This window comes from Thalassophryne amazonica, chromosome 11 (assembly GCF_902500255.1).
Source record: "Thalassophryne amazonica chromosome 11, fThaAma1.1, whole genome shotgun sequence".
Lineage (NCBI taxonomy): Eukaryota > Metazoa > Chordata > Actinopteri > Batrachoidiformes > Batrachoididae > Thalassophryne > Thalassophryne amazonica.
The window spans coordinates 74,524,649-74,546,229 of record NC_047113.1 but is presented as its reverse complement, the minus strand read 5'-3'; the positions used below and the strand labels follow the sequence as shown (position 1 = coordinate 74,546,229).

General features: G+C 43.1%; 1 protein-coding gene across 2 annotated transcripts in view; it reads left to right on the top strand.

Moving 5' to 3' along the window:
* Window positions 1-21,581, top strand: part of ankrd50 (ankyrin repeat domain 50) — a 98,304-nt gene that overhangs the window by 12,597 nt on the left and 64,126 nt on the right. For both annotated transcript variants that reach the window (XM_034182182.1, XM_034182181.1), the window contains exons 2-3: window positions 7,233-7,500; window positions 7,633-8,422. In XM_034182182.1, coding sequence (XP_034038073.1) covers window positions 7,911-8,422 — 512 coding nt within the window. In that variant the 5' untranslated portion in view covers window positions 7,233-7,500; window positions 7,633-7,910. The remainder of the gene's footprint in view (window positions 1-7,232; window positions 7,501-7,632; window positions 8,423-21,581) is intronic.

The following is a 21,581-nucleotide window of genomic DNA, read 5'->3' as shown; positions in this document are numbered from 1 at the left end:
ATGAACTCAAAGATCTAAAACTTTTTCCACATACACAATATCACCATTTCCCTCAAATATTGTTCACAAACCAGTCTAAATCTGTGATAGTGAGCACTTCTCCTTTGCTGAGATAATCCATCCCACCTCACAGGTGTGCCATATCAAGATGCTGATTAGACACCATGATTAGTGCACAGGTGTGCCTTAGACTGTCCACAATAAAAGGCCACTCTGAAAGGTGCAGTTTTGTTATATTGGGGGGGGATACCAGTCAGTATCTGGTGTGACCACCATTTGCCTCATGCAGTGCAACACATCTCCTTCGCATAGAGTTGATCAGGTTGTCAATTGTGGCCTGTGGAAAGTTGGTCCACTCCTCTTCAATGGTTGTGCGAAGTTGCTGGATATTGGCAGGAACTGGTACACGCTGTCGTATACGCCGGTCCAGAGCATCCCAAACATGCTCAATGGGTGACATGTCCGGTGAGTATGCCGGCCATGCAAGAACTGGGACATTTTCAGCTTCCAAGAATTGTGTACAGATCCTTGCAACATGGGGCCGTGCATTATCCTGCTGCAACATGAGGTGATGTTCTTGGATGTATGGCACAACAATGGGCCTCAGGATCTCGTCACGGTATCTCTGTGCATTCAAAATGCCATCAATAAAATGCACCTGTGTTCTTCATCCATAACAGACGCCTGCCCATACCATAACCCCACCGCCACCATGGGCCACTCAATCCACAACATTAACATCAGAAAACCGCTCACCCACACGACGCCACACACGCTGTCTGCCATCTGCCCTGAACAGTGTGAACCGGGATTCATCCGTGAAGAGAACACCTCTCCAATGTGCCAAATGCCAGCGAATGTGAGCATTTTCCCACTCAAGTCGGTTACGACGACGAACTGGAGTCAGGTCGAGACCCCGATGAGGACGACGAGCATGCAGATGAGCTTCCCTGAGACGGTTTCTGACAGTTTGTGCAGAAATTCTTTGGTTATGCAAACCGATTGTTTCAGCAGCTGTCCGAGTGGCTGGTCTCAGACGATCTTGGAGGTGAACATGCTGGATGTGGAGGTCCTGGGCTGGTGTGGTTACACGTGGTCTGCGGTTGTGAAGCTGGTTGGATGTACTGCCAGATTCTCTGAAACGCCTTTGGAGACTGCTTATGGTAGAGAAATGAACATTCAATACACGAGCAACAGCTCTGGTTGACATTCCTACTGTCAGCATGCCAATTGCACGCTCTCTCAAATCTTGCGACATCTGTGGCATTGTGCTGTGTGATAAAACTGCACCTTTCAGAGTGGCCTTTTATTGTGGGCAGTCTAAGGCACACCTGTGCACTAATCATGGTGTCTAATCAGCATCTTGATATGGCACACCTGTGAGGTGGGATGGATTATCTCAGCAAAGGAGAAGTGCTCACTATCACAGATTTAGACTGGTTTGTGAACAATATTTGAGGGAAATGGTGATATTGTGTATGTGGAAAAAGTTTTAGATCTTTGAGTTCATCTCATACAAAATGGGAGCAAAACCAAAAGTGTTGCGTTTATATTTTTGTTGAGTGTATGTGGACTCCCAGAAAGCAGAAGTCCCTGACTGTTTCCACACAGGTAACCCCCCAATGATAATGGGCTGAATGTCTGTTTTGTATCTCCTGAAGTCTATGATTAGGAGCAGGTTATTTTGTCTACACCACACCGTCAGATGTTCCACCTCATCCCAGTAGATGGACTGATCTTCTCCAGTGATACAGCCTACCACTGTGGTGTCATCCGTATACTTAATGAAGGTGTTTCTGGTGTGGATAGTGGTACAGTCGAAGGGGTAGAGGGTGAAGAGCAGTGGGCTCAGCACGCAGCCTTGAGAGGAATTGGTGCTGAGTGTGAGAGCTGTGGCTATGTGGGGGGCCAATCCTGACTCTCTGTGAGCGATCTGACAGAAAGTCTGTAATCCAAAGACGTGGAATGAGGTAGACTGAGGTTCAGCAGTTTCCTCACAAGGCCATGGGGGAGGATGGTGTTGAATGCTGAACTATCCACGAAGAGAAGACAGGCGTAGGTACCCTGTTGCTCCAGGAGGGTCATCGTGGTGGAGGGCAGCGGTCACAGCATCCTCTGTTGATCTGTTGGCCTTGTAAGTGAATTGGTGTGGGTCTTGAGTGGGGGTTATGAAATACATAATGTGACTTCTAACCAGTCGCCCTGGCACCCTCCCTCCCGCCTTCCAGAAGGCGCCGGCCCCACCAGCCCCCCTCGTGGGTGGCTTCTCCTGCCATAGGGGGGAGGTTTGGACTGGGGACCTTCCACACTGACACCAAGTGCACCAACCACTTGGCCACCACCCTTTGATGAAGTTAATTTCAAAGTCATGGAAATCCCGCTGTTGCGAGGAAGATCATCTCTTGGTTGATTCCTGGACAGCATAGAAAATCTACCTCCAGGGACACCTGTTCGTGGGTTTGTTTAATGTGGGAATGCTGCTGAATATCAACAAACACATGGTCATTGACAGATCTTTAGCTTGGTCTGATGGCTGTGAAATCCCAGACAATCAGTGTCTGAGAAGCTGCTGCAGCCTTCATCTGCCTTCACAGCCGTTGGGTTAGAAGCCATCACCCCCTTCACTTGGTCCGCCATTGAGGACTTAAGATATAAGAAAAAATAAATTTCAGAGTAATGCTACCATAAATTCAAAGAATTGCGGGCAATGTGATGCTTTTCCTTTTTCACTCTTTAGAGACATGCTTTGCACATTAGTGGTCTTTTTGATGACTGAAATTTGATTATTTGTGTGTCAAGCTCCTTGCATCCCCTTCAGCTCAGCAAAGACGAAACAAAAACTTTAGTTCCTGCTGGCTGTTTTCCTTAAGTGGAATCACCCAGAGCTTTTGGGTAAATTAGGAGAAATGGCACGTAAGAAGTGCAAGTTTAACACTGCATCAACTTCTTACGACTGCAATAAGAACAATTCTACTATCTGAGGAACACCTGCAGCAGTGTGCACTTCAAAAAAGCACCTGGGGCCTCATGTACAAAGACTTGCCTGGACTTTGTGTACACCAAAACCCTGAATCAGGCGTAACCACAAATATATTCAGATGTATCAAAGTGTGTGTAGGCATGAATTCACGCATGTTCGGTTTCTACATCCCACTGAACGTGGAACTGAGCATGGAACCAAACTCCTCCCTGGCCACGCCCCATTTAAATATGCAATTTCATGTAAATAGGCTCTTTGAGCAGGGATTCCCCACGATGTCACATCAGACAACATGAACACAGGAAAGAAATTATACTATAGATGACTGGAAATGACGTGGAGACACACAGAGACAGTTTATTCAGTGTGCTGTTAAATGGATTAATCATGAAACTGGAAAAATGTTTGTGGGAGCGACGATGCGCGTGTGTGTGAGGCGGACACGCAAAACAGAGCACACACACTGACATTAAAAAGGTGAGGCGCACCTCCACTGCAGTGTGCCATTCCAAATTTACACACGTGTTTATTGACAAATATGGAACACAGGAAGCCTGCTAAGAAGCTCTGCAGCTCACCATCAAGCAAAAATGTAAAAAAAAAACCCTTAATAACAATAATAATCACTCACTCATCTTCAACCGCTTTTCCAGGTTCAGGTCACAGGGGCAACAGCTCCAGCAGGGGACCCCAGACTTCCCTTTCCCATGCCACATTGACCACCTCTGACTGGCGGATCCCGAGGCGTTCCCAGGCCAGTGTGGAGATATAATCTCTCCACCTAGTCCTGGGTCTTCCCCGGGGTCTCCAAGCAGATGGATGTCCCTGGAACACCTCCCTCGGGAGGCGCCCAGGAAGCATCCTTACCAGATGCCTGAACCACCTCATCTGGCTCCTTTCAACGCGAAGGAGCAGCGACTCTACTCCGAGCTCCCCACAGATGACCGAACTTCTCACCCTATCTTTAAGGGAGACACCAGCCACCGGCCAGTTGTACCCGCGATCTAGTTCTTTTGGTCATGACCCAGCACTCATGACCATAGGTGAGAGTAGGAACGAAGATTGACCAGTAGATCGAGAGCTTCGCCTTTTGGGTCAGCTCCCTTTTTGTCACAATAGTACAGTATAGCAAATGCAATACCAACCCTGCTGCGCCGATTCTCCAGCTAATCTCATGCTCCATCGTCCCCTCACTCGTGAACAAGACCCCGAGGTACTTGAACTCCTTCACTTGGAGCAAGGCCATATTCCCTACTCGGAGTAGGCAATCCATCATTTTCACAAAATGTGGCCACGCTGGTTTACGTTCAGATAAATTACACAAATACACTGTTTACATAGCAAGCAGCTACTTAATTGCCCCTTGTTGTTTGTTTGATTGATTGAGCAGCTGTCATCGTGCCAAACACCCGCCTGATGTGCATTTGCGCATCACATATGATGTGAACATGTGTGCAGTCAATAGCTCCGATTACATGGAAACTGGTTCTCGCTGCAAATGGTGCTTTAATATTGGAATGGGATGTATCTGGATGACTTTCAGATGATTTTGTTCCACACAGCTGGTGGGTGATCGGCCAGCTCACGCTGGAATGCCCCTGCTTCCAGGAAGTGCAGCATGGGCAGCACCTGTGTGGGCACAGACAGCCCCTGGCCCCTCGCCGTATTGTGCACTGGGCCTGCTGCAGTTCTGCGTGCAACTCCAGTATCAGTAGCCTTGGTAGTCAAAATCGGTTTATGAGCAAGTTATTGTCAATTGCAAGTAAATCCTTGCATTCCCTGAATACAGGCTAACGTTAGATTGCACCATTTGTAAGGTCCTCTGACGCTAACCCAGCAGCTATTGGTGCCATTTTACGCATCACTTTGTGCATGGTTTTATATCCATCCATATAATTGCAAACACGTGAGTGTGTTAATTGCTCATCACTGTGTCTCTGATGTGCACATCACTCTGATGACTTCATTTTTCACACTGTTAACGGTTCCCAGCATCACCTCTACATGTCCGCAGTGGAACAATAGCTGTAGAAATGTGCGTACCCCAGCCGGGATTTTTGCGTGACTCACCGCACATTTCCACGGTCATTACACCTTTGATACATCTGAACGTTGCCGTGGAGACGGACGTACGCCATGTTTTTCTGCATAAGCACTATTTGTAGATGAGGCCTCTGATTCAAAATCACTCCTGGTTCCTCGGGTGGAGATGTGCAGAGTTCCTCCAGAGATGAGGTGCCAGTTTCTCTGTACAGCACTGGTACCCATGGTAGGAAAGCCATCTGTTGGTTAGCAGAGTCGACTTCAGGGTGCAGATGTCAAAGTTCTCACTGCATCATGTGATATCATGAAGAAGATGATGATATCAAGAAGAATAGCACTTTTTATCATTTGTATCATTTAATGACAAAAGGTATAGATGCTCTACAGACATATTTTGACAAATCCGGCTTTGAAAACATATTTGACTTCAGTGTGGACAGCAGAGTGACAGCATGTGTAACTCACCGCAGGGGTTGTCTGAGATATTTCTATCTATTTAATTATTTCTGCTATGAAAAAAAATCTCACTGCAAAGACAATCAGCTGGAATAAAATGAATTACTTTTGTATTAATCTTTTTTAAATCAGGGACTCTTTTCATTTATAAAAATTTAAAATCAATTAATTGTGGACATATTTGGCATAATACAGCCCTGTTGTGTGTAGGGTTGGGTATCGAGAATCGGATCCTTTCAGGTATTGTTAAGAAATGATTCGATCCACTGACATCAATAGTCTTTTTGCTTAATGATTACCTTATCAGTCCTTCAGAGGAGCCGTTGTTTTTGAGGGTGTTTGTCGGGAAAATGATCATTTCTCCACGTTGTTTGCAGACCCTGCAGCGGCCCTGTAATCAGCCGCTTCTGCAGTGTGACTCCACTTCGAAGCGTGAACCAATCAAACAATGCTTCAATCCGCTGGCTTGTTGGTTCTTTGTTTTATTTTGCTTTGCCTTAATTTTTCCCTGCTAAAACCCTAAAGAGCACATGTCTGTGGGTAATATTTACCTTTTTTGTGTTAAACCAACCTGTTATGGTCTTCTGAAACAGTTGATTGATGTATTTTATGACTTAAAAACAGGACCGATGCTAACGCGTTAGCATGTCTATGGCGCTTTCAATGTTAAAGTTAGCGTTAGCTGTTCGCATCTCAGCACGTTTGTGTGCATTTGTTTTCTATGTAATAATTAATGGCTCAATGTTTGTTGTCATAAGAGTCAGATGTATTAAAACTTGTATTTTTTGTATTTATTTTTATTTATATATTAATAATGAAAGCAACAACAACAGCAATAATAGTAATAATAACTCTTCAGATGCGGTAAGTCTACTTCTTAACCCCTCTCAAAGCCATTAAAATATGTCAATTGTGAGTCACTTTTGTGTGGATTAAAGTCACTAACTGGGACTCTTGTCTCAAGAAATGAGAATCGTCCTCCGTTCCATTGGCACAGCTCCAAATTCTGCACAGAGTCCGGTGGGAATTAATAACTTCAAAACGAATTGCCGCTTTAAAAAAATGACACCTCTTTTTAAACGCTGTAGTACAGACAATAAACTACAATCGACTAAAATGTTTTTTTCCTCCCAAAATGAGATGTCCTGCATTCTTTATGAATTACATCCTCATGTGCAGCGCAGCCAGCTGCAAGAGCTCAGCTCAGATGTATGAAAAGACATTCATGCCAATAACGTCTGAAAGGAAATGCTTTTGACAAAAACTACAAATTTTGTTTATTTCTATTTATGTTCAGAGATCAAGGATCCACCATGTAGAGTTTATTTATGTCCAGAGTTTAAGGATCCAGTGACCAATTTCATATTTATTTACTTTAAGACTCAATAAAATGTTGTTGACATAGAAAACCTGTAAAGCCTACTTTTAGTACACAGAAAATTTACAAGGGGTATCACTAACGGAATCGATAAGGAATTGTATCAATAACGATAAAATCTTATCAGTACCCATCCCTAAATTATGTGTAGATGTTTTTAAAGTAAGACGTATCCGTTACTATGATGTTAATATTGCTGATAGCAAATCTTTCAATTCACTGGCTCCAGTTCAGTAAATGATGTGCCTTTGAGCTGTTTCCTTCACTAAATAAAGATGCTTAATTGTGCATTAGCACAGTGCATAAATTAGGATTTGATGCTTGTCTTAATTCCACCTTGTCTTTATTGTCTTTATTCCTTTCCTTATTTTCCAGGGAAGCTGCCAGGATTGGAATGTTTCTGGAGAAACTGACTCTGCAGTGGCAACCACGTTCACGCTAGTGTAATGGAAACGTGCTTTGGACACCTCCTGTAGCATCTGAAATGTATCAGCGGAAATATATCCGAAACTCCCATGGCTAATTGCATCAAGCAGGGGCATGAGTTTGTCAGTGGATGCACCCAGGAGCCGTGCACTCTGCCATGCCCAGCGCCATGCTAGAGCCAGCCGCTCATAACAACAAGGAGCACTCTGTTCAGCCGGTGGGAAAGCTGTGGAAAAAGTTGGTGGAAAATCTATGGTTTGAGCTTCAATTTTGATTGTCTTTTTTTTCTTTTCTCTCTCTCTTTTTTTTTTTTTTTTTTTTTTTTTTTTTTTTTTTAATTTTGACCTAGATATTCCATAAGGCTCTGTAGCTCAGCTGCTTTTCCTGCCATCTGCAGCTCTCTCTGTGTGTACTCTCACTGGAAACCTCGGTTGCATTTGTTTTTGGCTTCTTATCATAAATACCAAGGCCGGCCAAACTGCAGTCTGCTTTCTGCGAGGCACTTTCGCAGACGACATAATGGATGTTCAAATTTACAGCCAGCCTTTTTTGGAGTTGAAAACGTGAGGGGCAGCTTGAGGAGACGAGCCCTATGAAGAGGAATAGGTGCAAGAGCAGCAGCTTTAAATGAAAATGGCCCAAACTAGTTTGCTGCAGGGGAAGAGATTTTACTGCCGGGAGTGGGTTTTCCACAAGATCCAGCACTGTCTCCAGGAGAAAACCAGCAGCCTGACTGGAGTGACCAGCACTCCTTGCAAGCAGCCCCCGCTGCTTCCCGGCGGGGGTGCATCCAATCCTGGCAGCCTCACAGCAGGTTCTGCAAAGCCCGGTAGCTCCTGGGGGGTTTTGCTGGTGGGAGGGCCAGGCAGCGGGAAAACTGCGCTGTGCACGGAGCTCCTGTGGCCCACGTCAGCCCAGGGAAACCACCGCGGTCTGCACCACCAGAGCTTGGCTTTCCACTTCTGCCGGGCGGACGACTCAGATACGCTGTGTGTCGGCGGGTTTATCCGAGGTTTAGTGGGTCAGATCTGCCGCAGTGGGCTGGTGCCGGGGTATGAGGAGAAGGTGCGTGACCCGGCTGTGCAGAGCACTTTGCAGCCCGGTGAATGTGAGAGGAATCCCACGGAGGCTTTCAAAAGGTGAGAAAACACGCACACACACATATACACACGACAGGCACTTCTTAATTTGCAGATGGGAAAGTGTATGGTCACGGAATTACATTCAGGGCACATTTTTAATGCTAAGCTGAAATATGGCCTGATCATGCTAGTTTTGTAATTCCGTTACCATAGAATTGTATTGGCAGAATAAAATTTGCTAATTAAAAAAAAAAGATTCTTGTGATGAAACATACTTATTCCAAATAATTATATATTTAGGAAAATTCTGCATATGTATAATCAGTTTATTTCTGCTGGTTCTTTATAATGATGGATCTCTAGGAATTCAGGTTGCCTAGAAATGAAAAAGCTACATTGAAACATCCCCCCCCCCTTCCACTTTCTGATCCTTTCTGCTCCCCTCTTTTTTTTCTGCTCACACTCATGCCATAGCTCTGCCTCGGCCGCCTCTTAGTTTATTTGATGTCAAGGCTTTGTTTTGTGTGTGTGTGTGTGTGTGTGTGTCCCGCTGTGGCATGTTGGGTGGGACAGTCTGAGGTCGGATTATTTTTAAGTTGCAGCCACGCTCAGGTGGCTAGAGACGCACAAGGCCAGAACTTTGAACTGCGACTGACTCGTTGAACAATGAGCAGACAAAAATCCATTGTTGAATGTTGTCTACCTGTCAGAGTCGCTTACAAATTAAAGAGGTGGAAAGAAGATGTTGCATGCACAGACGGTAAATCTTTGATGTAACACTTTACTTTCACTTATCTATGTTGTGTATTCCGTTGCATGGAGTGAGCAGTATCTGACTGAGCTTGCAGCCATTCTGTAAAGAGCCACATACATGCTAGTGCACGTACAGACCATGCGCTGACTGTGGACCTCCAATATGAAATTCATATATTGATACACAGTATGGATGCATATTCATGAACCTTCCAGTAGGTGCCAGTGTTCAGCATGCGCTCCTTTTGATACAGACTCTGGAATGTTCCGAAAACACGGGTTGCTAAGGTTTTGAAACATTACTTATTGTTTTGAGTTTACATCAGTAATTTACAGTACCAATGAAAAGGCTTTTTTTTTGTCATTCACAGGCACACGTTCTGTTTTTTTTTTATTCTGGTTTTACTTTCCCGTTTTCCATGTATTGGGCAGTATGTTTCTCCCCACAGTTTCTAGCCTACCTTATTAGCTAACACTCACATGAAGGTGGGTGCTTCTCTGCTGGGCTTTTTTTTATTGTTCTGGTGCATCAGTTAATCATCATCTAATGACTTAATCCTTATTATATGTTCTTTAAATTTTGTTTGTTCACATAGCAAGTGACCAGATCTGATCTGTGTGGCTATCCTCATTTTCCCATCTTATCCACATTGATTGCTATAGTAATGGAGTCACACACATATAGAAACAGTCACACGAGTGCTGTACAGTATCACTTCTGCTGTGCACTTTTTTCTGAATGTTGTAACTAAACCCACATGGAGCTCTGTGACTAACAAGATCTGGATTATAAGAATAACCAAAGCCATTGAGTGTGATGCACATGTCTGATGCGATATGCAGTGTGTTTCAGACATGTGGTGTCACAGATGCTGTAGAACACACAAGAATCTGTCTGATCTGAGTATTCAGACCAAAAGAGATTTACAAGAAAGCAGTTTGAGTCGCATTTCAAACCATTTAGAAATGAGGCTTGAAACAGATTTTCTGAACAAAAAACAGATTTTTCTGACTCTTGATTGTTCAGACTTGCAGCATGATTTGGCATAGTGTAAATAAACTGAAGTGACATCACATGCAAATCAAATGTGCACATAAATTGGGCTTTTTTACTGCCCGTCTGTGGCCTTCTACGATGACAGCATTTATTGTCTTTGAGTTACTGCATATGCAGCGTGGTGAGGATGGACTAACTCTCCCCCCACAGTGGTCAAGACCCTGCTTTTTGTTGTGCTGTAAAGTGAGCATCATTATGATTTGGTCTTTGTATCAATATAATGCTGTTATCTGACATCTTAAGCACCACGTTGATCCTTGAAGAAACCAGAAATAGTGTAGCAGATGAATGCGTTGTATCATAAAAATCTTTCTTTTCATTATACAAGCACAGAGTTTGGCAAAATGGTACTTCTTGGTCTGGTTTTTGCAATAAAGCCATAAGCCACTTCAACATTCAAGATGGCGGCCATTTTTTTTTCAAGATTGCACCCAGAAATATGTATTTTCGTCTTATATTTGCACAATTTTAGTTTATTTCATTGTTGTACCTGTTGACTATTGTACTGTGAACTAGAGGAATTTAAATTAACTTCAGGCACTAATTTCATGTTTTTTTACATGGATTGTATATGGTTTTTGTCAGTGTACATGCATGCTGTAGAATGTGTGAGAGTGTTTGGGGTGTCAGGGTTTAGTAGTAGAGGTTATGGGTGGGCGATATAAACGATATATTCGGTTCACGGTATACATTTGGCTGACGGTAGAGATTTAGACTCCAGCGACCAATCGTGGTAATGCTTGTTGATGGTGTCATCGTATCTTCCTAAGTGACTCTGAATGACTTGAAAAGGCTGCAGTCAGTGCTTTGGTCACAGGCTCCATCTCCACCTCGGCAGATTAAAACTTCTTGTAAGAGTGTAAAATTATAAGTTATTTTATCCCTCTGGAGTCGCCTGACTGAATTCGGTCATGTAAAAGTCATATGACTGAATTAATTTTGTCGCATTAAAGTCACTAAACTCAGTCTTGTTTTAAAAGTGCATGCTTCAAGGTTTATACGAGTTTTTAAATTATGTTAATAGGCCTGCTATAACCTGAATTATGATTAATAATTTCTGCATGAATTGTTTCCGGTTTTTTTTTTTGTGAGTTTTATGGTCATATTTGGTGCACGTATTTGCAGAAAGCTGCAGTAAACAGTCTGACATTTCCTCATTCACCTGCGCTGCGCATTCCATCTCGGGACAGGAGAGCCGAGAAAAAAAAACACGCCTTCCAATCTATCATTGGTGGAAACCCACGACATGAGCCAATCAATAATACCAACCCACGTGGTGGCGTCTCTGAGGTCTTTCTGGATAAAACACCACCAAAAGCAGACAAACTAACACCGCCTCCTGCTGGACAGAAGCAGGAATGGCGAAATGAAATTATTCCAGTCCACAAAAATGTGTGTCTAGCAAGTCAAAGAATCAGGTGCTCAAAATTATTTATATCTGCTTTTGTTTTTTGTTGTTTTTTTATTTATTTATTTTAATCAATTTAGCTTTGCAAAGGGACTATATGACCCATTCAGAAACACTTCCATTGTAACTTGTACACTTAAGTTTATATCGTGATATATACCGTTACCGTGAAGGGTTTCAATTTATATCATGATATGAATTTTAAGGCATATCGCCCAGCCCTAGTAGAGGTAGTATTTTTACTTTTAAACTCAGCCATGTCCATTGGATGAATACTAGTCCTCACTGCTTGTCTAACTCTAATCTATGGGTCCAAGTAGTTGCTTGTGTGTGGTAATGGCCACACCTCAGTAGACCACACTGGCTTGTGAGCTAAAATAGGTAAGGCTAGCACACAGAGAAATTCTCCATGATGGAGTTTGTTTGCTCACATATCAGTGCATGAAGACTGAAAACTTCCAGAAAGGACTATTGAAAAGATTAAACAATGACTTCAACATTATACTCCCCAAAAAAGGAAAAATTAGCTTTGTTGCTTGTATCATCAAGTGAATGATTCTTACACTTATCTGATGCTCTCAAAGGCTGTTTTGACTGACAGCAGGGACTCTGGGAAACTCACCAAGGACATTTCCTCAGAGCGTCACATGACTGGAAAAGGCAGCTGACGACCTCCAAACATTGGAAATCTAAATTTTATGTCAGTGAAAACGTGACTGTCAGTGTCCAGCCAGCCGCAGCCACGGTGAACTTCTCATGACTTGCGACTTGCATGCATGAATTACCTTCATGTATGTGTTTGTGTGTATAATCACCCTGTCACCCCCCTGGGGTGGGTAGTATGTTTGTTCCTCAAGTTTGGGTCCTCTACCAGAGGCCTGGGAGTTTGAAGGTTCTGCACAGTTTCTTAGTTGTTCCTGCACTCTTCTGGACAGAGATGTCTGATGTTATGTTTGGAATCTGCTGTAGTCACTCTTCCAATATGGGGGTTACAGTTCCTAGTGCTCTTATTACCAATGGGACTTTACCTTCCACATCTACTCCAGTTGCTCCTTCTTCCCTCTATAGATCTCTGTCTTCTCGTGCTCCTTCTTTCTGATGTTGCTGTCAGCTGTGATTGCATCAATTACAACTGTGGTTTTCTTTCCTTGTCAACCACCACCACGTCTGGTTGGTTGGGTAGCAGCTGCCTGTCTGTCTGGAATTTGAAATCCCATGGGACCTTAGCCCAGTCGTTCTCAACCACCTTTGGTGGCGTCTCCCACTGGGACTGGGAGACTCCATATGCAGCACAGATGTTCCTGTACACAATTCCTGACACTTGGATGTGCCCCAAGCTGTCCCAGCTTGCATCTTGCATCTTCCTGTGCTGATGTGCTGTCTCTGGGGCACATTTTCACAGCCTGTAACTTGGGTCCTGTCTGGTGTGGTAGACTCCTGCCTCTATGGATCTGGTGCTTAGGGCTTGTTCTTGTGCTGCCCTGATCACAGCCTCTGTGCTGTCCATTAGGCTGGCCTTTTCTAGCCACTGGTAGGTCTTCTTGTACTTCTACCTGTCAATGGTACATCCCATGGAGGGGCTTGGTCGTCCATGATATCTCCTCCTCCTGTTCGTTATCACAGTCTTCAGCTGCCTGAAACATTCTTGTAGCAGCTAATCTCCTGGGGCCATCTTTCTGATGTATTCATGGATGCTATTCCTCTCATCCTGGATTGTGGCTCTGACACTCACTAATCCTTACCCTCCCCCCTTGTGTTGCTCATAGAGCCTCAGGGTGCTAGACTTTGGGTGGAAACCTCTGTGCATTGTGAGGAGTTTTCGTGTCTTGACATCATTGGCATCTATCATCTCCTGTAGCCAACTTATTATCCTAGCTGGGTATCTGAAGACTGGTAGAGCACCTGTCTTACCTTCTGGAGGTATTTGGTTGGGGCTGACCTTACATCTTCTTCATGGATCCTATTGGCTTGTGGGATTTGCAGGTGCTTGTAGCAGCCTTGTATGTCCCCTATGCAGCCTTCTGGCAACATCAACCCTCAGTCCGGATCACCTTCCCTCTCTACCGGTTTGGACATCACGCAGGTTAACAAGGTCCTTGTCAATTGTTGAGGAACCAGGACACACAAATGGGAAATAGGCTACTGGAACAAGACGTACATGGACAAAGACTGACAACATGGAACTGATGGAATATGTATGTGTGTGTGTTTTTTTTCCAGTTTTGTCTTTGTTATTGTGTCATAGTAACAACTTTCCCAACAATTCTAGAATTACAGTATTGAATTGTTCACTTTTCCCAAATTGAGCAAGTGAAAACATGTTGTGAAAATTAATGTATTTTTCCCCCAATATCATAATATACACTCTTCAGTCACTTTATTAGGTACACGTGTTAAATTGCTTGCTAATACAAATAGCTTATCAGCCAATCACATGGCAGCACTTCAGTGCATATAGGCATCTTGACGTAGTGAAGACGACTCGCTGAAGTTCAAACCGAGCATCAGACCAGCTCGTCTGGCACCAACAACCACGCCATGGTCAAGATCACTTAAATCCCCTTTCTTCCCTGTTCTGAGTATTTCAGAAACTGTTGATCTACTGGGATTTTCACTCACAACTATCTCTAGGGTTTACAGAGAATGGTCCAAAAAAGAGAAGACATCCAGTGAGCAGCAATTGTGTGGCTGAAAATGCTTTGTTGATGTCAGAAGTCAGAGGAGAATGGGCAGACTGGTTGAACGGGCAACTGCATGGTGTGTTATCATGTCAGTATGGACCAACATCTCTGAGGAATGTCTCCAACACCTTGTTGAATCTATGCCATGAAGAATTAAGGCAGTTCTCAGGGCAAAAGGTGGTTCAACTCGATACTAGCAAGGTGTACCTAATAAAGTGGCCGGTGAGTGGATATGACAGAAAAAGTTGCCATGTCAGTTTTTTTTCCAGTATCATGCAGCCCCAGTATGGCAGGTAGAAATATCTTTGCGTGTGCTGCATGCGACAGCTTGCGATCGATCTGACTGTGCTGCACAAACACGAAGTGCACATGTGAAACTGGAATACAGTGAGCGAATGGACTTCCAGCGCCCTGCCGGGCCCGTAACGCAATCAAGATGGACTGGTATTGTTACTTTAAAAAAAGAGCAGTGCAGGAGCACATTTACGTGCACGTGTGTATGTGGGCGACTTGCAGTGCTGGTCTGCACGGTGCAGGTCAGGAAGTCGACGCTGCACCGGCTGGAATGCAGCACTGAACACACATTTCGTGTCTGGCCATCTGGTGACGCTTATTGCACCATCTCGACATCACACATGGGAGGGGAAAAAGTAGGTCAAACGTTCAGAGAGGTAAATCATTTTTTAAATGCTCAGCAGAGTCAACAGCTCAGCCCACGCCCGTGTGGTTTTTTTTAAACCTGTTCCCATGGATGTGAGTGCTGCACTTGCCGTTGCTTGTCCCGCAGTCATGTTTCCTGTCCACATGGCAACAACTTCAGCTTGACTCGAAGATAAAAATCACTTTTTCACAGAGACATAAACAGTGCTTGAACCTAACACATTTCCTCTGCATGCTGAGGGTCCTTTTGCTGAATCTCGCTTCACAAAGAAAAGTTCCTTGTCGCCAACAAGTGTAAATATCTTAACCGCCACCGCTTGTTTTTGTTTGTGAGCCAAATAAGCACTTTGCTTTTTGCTTTATCACCATCAATGGTCTTGTACACAACTTACAGGTTCTATGTGGTTTCTTGAAGCCATGTTCTTGTGCCGTTTCTGTTGGTGACGTAAAAAAAAAATACAGCATTAATCTGGAAGGACACATAAAACATTATTATTGTTCTGACATTATGCCTCTTAATTTATACCAGTGCTAAAAAACAAAATCACAGAGGGGAGCAAAACTGCTTCTGATTGGGCCCATGGAAGCCCGGGCTTTTTTCTGGAACGGTTTTATGACTTTCATTTAGTTAAGGGTCGTGTTGAACACGGCTCTTTGTGTAGGTTTTGAACCCCTCGACCCGCTTACAGCTGTGATTTTAAACGTCAGCTAGTGAGCAAATGCAGAGGCCCCGCCAAATTCTTTGGCTTGGTCAAAGACAAACATGTCTGTTTGTTAGTAGTAATCACCAGGCGTGTGTTAATACAATGAACTTGCTTCAGACATGGGTTTACGTCCCTTCTGTTCAGCCTGTTCAGAACTTTTCACCTCAACAAAGAGCAAAGCTTCTAAGGGAACAACTGTTTTTATGTTTCTAGGCTTTCCTAGTTCTATACCCTGTAAAATGCAGTGCTGAATGAACAGTTGAAGCAAATTATCGCAGACAACAAATGTTTTTTTGTGCATTTTCAAATTAAAACTCGATAAAATCAGTAAGTTAAAAATTTTATGCACCAGATTAGTTAAAAAGAAAGTTTGTTTTGCTTATTAAATAGACTGCAAGCTGCCTGGTAATGTCTGACGGATTAACTGTGGCCAGCAGGTGGTGCTGTCCAGTAAGTGAACCTCGTTGTGCAGCAACATATGTGCACCTTGTCGTTACAGTGCTTACCTATCATGCCGATGAGCGAGGGCTTGAGTCCAGAGGGGCACCACACAAGTTATATGTATGTGTGGTTTTGAAGTTGCATGGAGCTTGAAATGAGCTTGTTTGTCATTTTCTTTCAATCTCACAGCCTTGCTCTGGTCACTGCCAAGGCCACAACTGGGACTGCAACAAGCGATTGTTTTCTGGATGAGTTGTTAGGTCAAAAAAATTGTGTAAAAATGTCAATCATTGTTATCCAGAGTCCATGAAGATGCTTTCACATGTATATTGGTCTGTACAGTGTTTAATGTTTGTGGAAGCTGACGTGCAGGAGCAAACATGCTCTCATTGACATTAACAAGGGTGGCGAGCGGTATCTTATCGATGTGTAACAGTGTTTTGAGGGTCAAATGTCTTCCAAATGTTGGATACCATCTGGCCAGAAGTCAGGGAGGCATCGGTATCTGCGGGACAGATTTGTTAAGGTCAAGAAGAAGCTCAGTGGAGGGAAAAAGTGCTGCAGCAAGCGAGAATGTTTGTGTTCTTCCTGTTGTGTCAACTGTCTGCTCAGTTGCTCTCTTGTCAGATAAAAAGGCTGCGGCATGGACTCCAGCTTCATGCACACACCAGATTACCGCCATATGAGTAAATAAATAAATAAAAACAATCGCCAAACAAGCACCAAAACGTGGCAGCAGTCGATGATGGTGTCATCGATTGGATTCATCACCATCACTGACACGTGAAGTGTTTGGTTTTGTGACGCTGCCGTGGGACGTGTATCATTTGAAGGCGAAGCCAAAACACATTCCTCTTCTTTATCGCTCCGTCTCAGGCGTATCAAAGGCCAGCGCCATATTTAGACTGAAGTGGAACAGTTTGGATACACTCTGCTCTTTGAAAGCGGCCTCTTGTCTCCAAACATTCTTCACCTTTTCCCTGTAGGACAAAAGCACTCGCTCCAAATCGGTGAAATTAATACCGCCACACGGGTCCAGATAAAGCCGACAGATTTTTGCTGATGGGGCAAGCCGACTTTTATTCCCGGTGTGACTTTAACACGATCTGCTGGCGACAGGTGTTGCAGTTTCTCTTTCTTTGTAAAGGCCACAGAAATGATGAATGGCCACGACTAGAGTTTGTGAACATGATTTGAAGTTTCTTGCCAGAGTTTTACTTCCTCAACCATCTGCAGGGAAAACCGGCACTGAAATGGTTGGTTTTTTTTTTTTTTTTTGCTGCTTTATCAAGTGTTTGTTCCCAAAGTCTTAATATTTTGTTTAAAGTCCTTGTTTATAGTTTGTTCATCCAATTTTAGACCTGTGTCTCATCTGCCATTTCTGTCTAAGGTTTTAGAAAAGGTTGTCTTTTTACAGTTACAATCATTTTTAGAAGACAATCTCATCCTTGAAAAATTCCAATCTGGTTTTAGATTGCGACACAGCACTGAGTCGGCACTTTTAAAGTTCATAATGACATCACTTTGTCAGTGGATGCAGGGAATCCTGCTGTGCTGGTTTTGTTGGACCTCACAGCAGCCTTTGATACTGTGGATCACATAGTACTTGTTTCCCGGTTAGAACATTTTATTGGCATTCATTGTACTGCACTTAAGTGGTTTAGATCATATTTGGCTGAAAGGAGCTTTTCTGTCATGATTGGGGACCTCTCCTCATCAACTGCTCATCTGTCTTGTGGTGTGCCGCAGGGTTCTGTCCTTGGGCCGATTCTATTTTCTTTGTACATTCTGCCATTGGGGGCAATTATAACCCAGCACAATCTGTCCTTTCATTGTTATGCAGATGATCTGCAAATCTATTTGCCTGTGAGGACTAATGGGAGTGATGCTTTGTCATCATTATTTAATTGTATTCGCGATGTAAAGCAGTGGCTGTCCCAAAACTTCCTTTACCTGAATGATGGTAAAACGGAGATCATGGTGTTTGAGCGCTCTGGCATACCAAATTTTGGTGCTTTGGCTAACTATGTAAAACCAGCTGTCAAGAATTTGGGGTGATATTTGACAGCTGTTTGAGGTTTGATCAACAGATAAACTCGTTTTTTCTAGTTTTTTCCAACTTCGCCTTTTGGCTAAAATAAAGCACTTTCTCAGTAGACGTGATCTTGAGACAGCCATTCATGTTTTCATCAGCTCCAGACTTGATTATTGTAATGCACTTTATTCGGGCATTAATCAGTTGTCTCTTGCACGTCTCCAATTGGTGAAGAATGCTGCTGCTCGTCTTTTAACAAACACTTTTAGACGTGAGCATATTACGCCCATCCTGTACTCACTCCACTGGCTTCCAGTTCATTTTAGAATTGATTTTAAAATTTTAATGTTTGTTTTTAAAGCTATTTAGGGCCTTGCACCTCCCTACTTGTCTGAAATTTTAACTTTGCGCACCTACAGTAGGACATTAAGGGCGTCTGGCCAGCTTTACTTAGAAGTTCCAAGGTCAAGATATAAATGCTGGGGTGACCATGCTTTCGTGGTAGCTGGCCCCAGACTGTGGAATGAGCTACCTCTTGAGTTACGTACTATTCCTGACCTAGCACTTTTTAAATCTAAGTTAAAGACATTTATTTAAACTGGCTTTTAACACTTAGTAGGGAGGTGACATGCTCTGTTTTTTTATGTGCTGTTTTAAAATTTTATTCTATATGTGTTTTATTTGTGTGAATTTGTGTTTTTATTGTTAAGCACTTTGGACATCAGTCGGTGCTGTAAAGCACTTTATAAATAAATGTTGATTGTTGATTGATTGATGTTCTTGTGCTAATTAAATAAAAAAACACAGGATTTAATGCAGTAATTGTCATCTTTAGTGTGATTGGATGTTCTAAATGTGTCATTTGGTGCATATTTTCAAATGTTATGTCCACATAATGTCATTTAATAATGTTGGGAAGATTGCAATAATGTCGACATACAAACTGAAATCAAAACCTGCATCATTGAAATAAGTAACTGAAGATAATATAAACAGGGAAAAAATAAAATCGTCACAAAAAAGTATGGAAAAAATCAAAAATCCATACATATCCCACATATTTATCAGCTGGGAGGCTGTGACCGTTTGACGTAAACGATGATGTCAGCTGTCATGACAAGGGGGAAGAACTCTGTTCGAAATTCATGTTATACTTACTGTTATTCCAGCCCGAATCTTAATCTGCATTTCTGAAGGTTAAATGTGGAACGTATGTTGCGCATATGTGTGGAAATCTGGAAGAATATGAACAGATTATCACGTTTAACTTTTTGCATGACATCATATCACACGCTTCTTGTGAATACGTTGTTCAATTAGTCATCATGTGGGATTTGTTGATGGCCGATGCTGGTTTTTAGAGACATCCTGGTAATATCATTAAATTAAAAAAAGAAGAACGATATGAATTGAACATAGACTGTATATGTACAGTGGACAGAGCCTGTGAGACGTCATCCATTGATTATTCTTCAGAGAGCCTGAACAGCCAAAACCACCCCCTTATCTGGACGTTGCTAGGTTGAGAGCACCGCCCACACCGATTCACGATGAACTCATTGATTCATAAATGGGCGAAGCATGGGTGGCTCCGTCTGTGATGAAAAATAGCCTGAACACATCCCTCTGTTTGAGTCCAAACCACCAGCTAACAGGCTAACCTGGGTTCAGGTGTTTATTAAATCATATTTTTGGGGCCTGCGTGGTGATTCTCCTAACGGTTTATTTTGGTGTGGACAGCAAACGTTATGCATCGCATATTTCCTCAGTAATTGTGCATTAAGTGGGCCTATGAGAGCTGCTAAAAGTGCTAACACCGATAGCATTACAACATTAAATAATACCACAGTTTCATTCAGCATCAATATTGCAACAGGGAGGCCTTAAGGTGCCCTGACACATGCATGACTTTGATTTGCGTACTTGCACGCACATCATTGTGATGATCCCACCTGCTGTGTTCCCAACAACGTTTTGTTCCACTGGCTGCCATGTGTTGTGCACTGGACGCTGCATATATAAAATCTTTATTTTGTGGCGGATTAATCATTTTCTGTCTGAGTTGGCTGTTGAAAACACCTCAAATCGTTTCTGGAATCACAGCGGACCGCTCCAGCTGCTGCTTTTCTCTCTCTCACGTGTGCTTAATAAGATGGAGAAAGCATTTGGAACCATCTAAAAAGGTAATTATTTATCATGTTTACTTTGTAATGGCTTGGCAAAACAGTTGCATGTTCTTTCCTTCTTGTGTACAGATGTAAAAGTATGTTAGTGATAGATTTAACATCTCGTTACAATTATTCAGATGAGCTGTGCTCTGATGCGGTGCACTGACAAAATCACTCACACGAAGTGTTTGTTTGCATAATGTTCACGTGAAGTTTGTGTAATTAATGAGTGATGGAGATTTTGAACATTTCAAAATTTTGTTTGCGCACTTTCATGAAGCTGTGCACAGTTTACAACGAGACTGAGACAAGTTTACTCTTGTCCACGGCAGAGTGTGTTCAGGTGGGAGGGTCAAAGTTGGACAAGTGTCAGAGGGCCTTAAGATGACATCCGTTAGGACGTTTCACCGCACGACAAGACAAATTATTCCAAGTGTTTGCAGTAAAATACTCCAGACAGAAATAAAACCAACACAATAGAGAGTGGCCACTGCCAGCAGACTCTGAGTTACTGTCTGAGGCAATGAGAGGAGGCGTCGCCACTGAACTCAGCAGCTGTCACTCAAAGCAACCACGCCCAAAATTATACAGAAATTTATGGCATAAAACATCTTAACCCTCTGGGGCCGATGCTGTCGTATACGACAGCTGAGACCAAGTTTTACTAAATTATAAATAAATTCTTAATGATATGAGATAGAAACTTAGAGATAGAAAGTTAACTCCGCGGACTTTCAAGAGAGCCATCCACCATCACTGTATTCCTCATAGAAGCTGTGTGATGACGTGCGCAATGTGAGTGTCCAATCGGAATTGGTTCACCGTCACATGGTTTACCAAAATCCAGTCGTAGGGCAGATTTACCTCACGTGATACACCAAAGATTGTTTTTAGGAGTGATGTGTTACTTGTTGGCCCATTTGAATAGCCCTCTGGCTGGTGACTCCAATGTGCCCTGCGCCATTACGCACAGTGATCAGAGAATGTGAGCACACAGAGAGCCTCTCACACAATCTCACGTGCTCAAACAAAGAGTGTATGAGTATCAAGATTGCTCCACTAGTTTGCCTGTGAATGTTATTGGATAAGCCTATAGCAATCTCTTTCGCTCTGACGTAAAGCGCTGTTTATCATATCAATGGAGTGAGGGGGAGGGGCTACTCCTCAGAGTGTAAATGGGCCTCAAAGTGTGAAAGCTGCTTTCAGAGCAGGAGAGAACAAACATACAGTCAACTTCATAGAAGTATAAGTTTGTGATGTGGCCTTTGTGTAATAGCAGACAGAAATTGTTTTGAGATGAAGACAAACA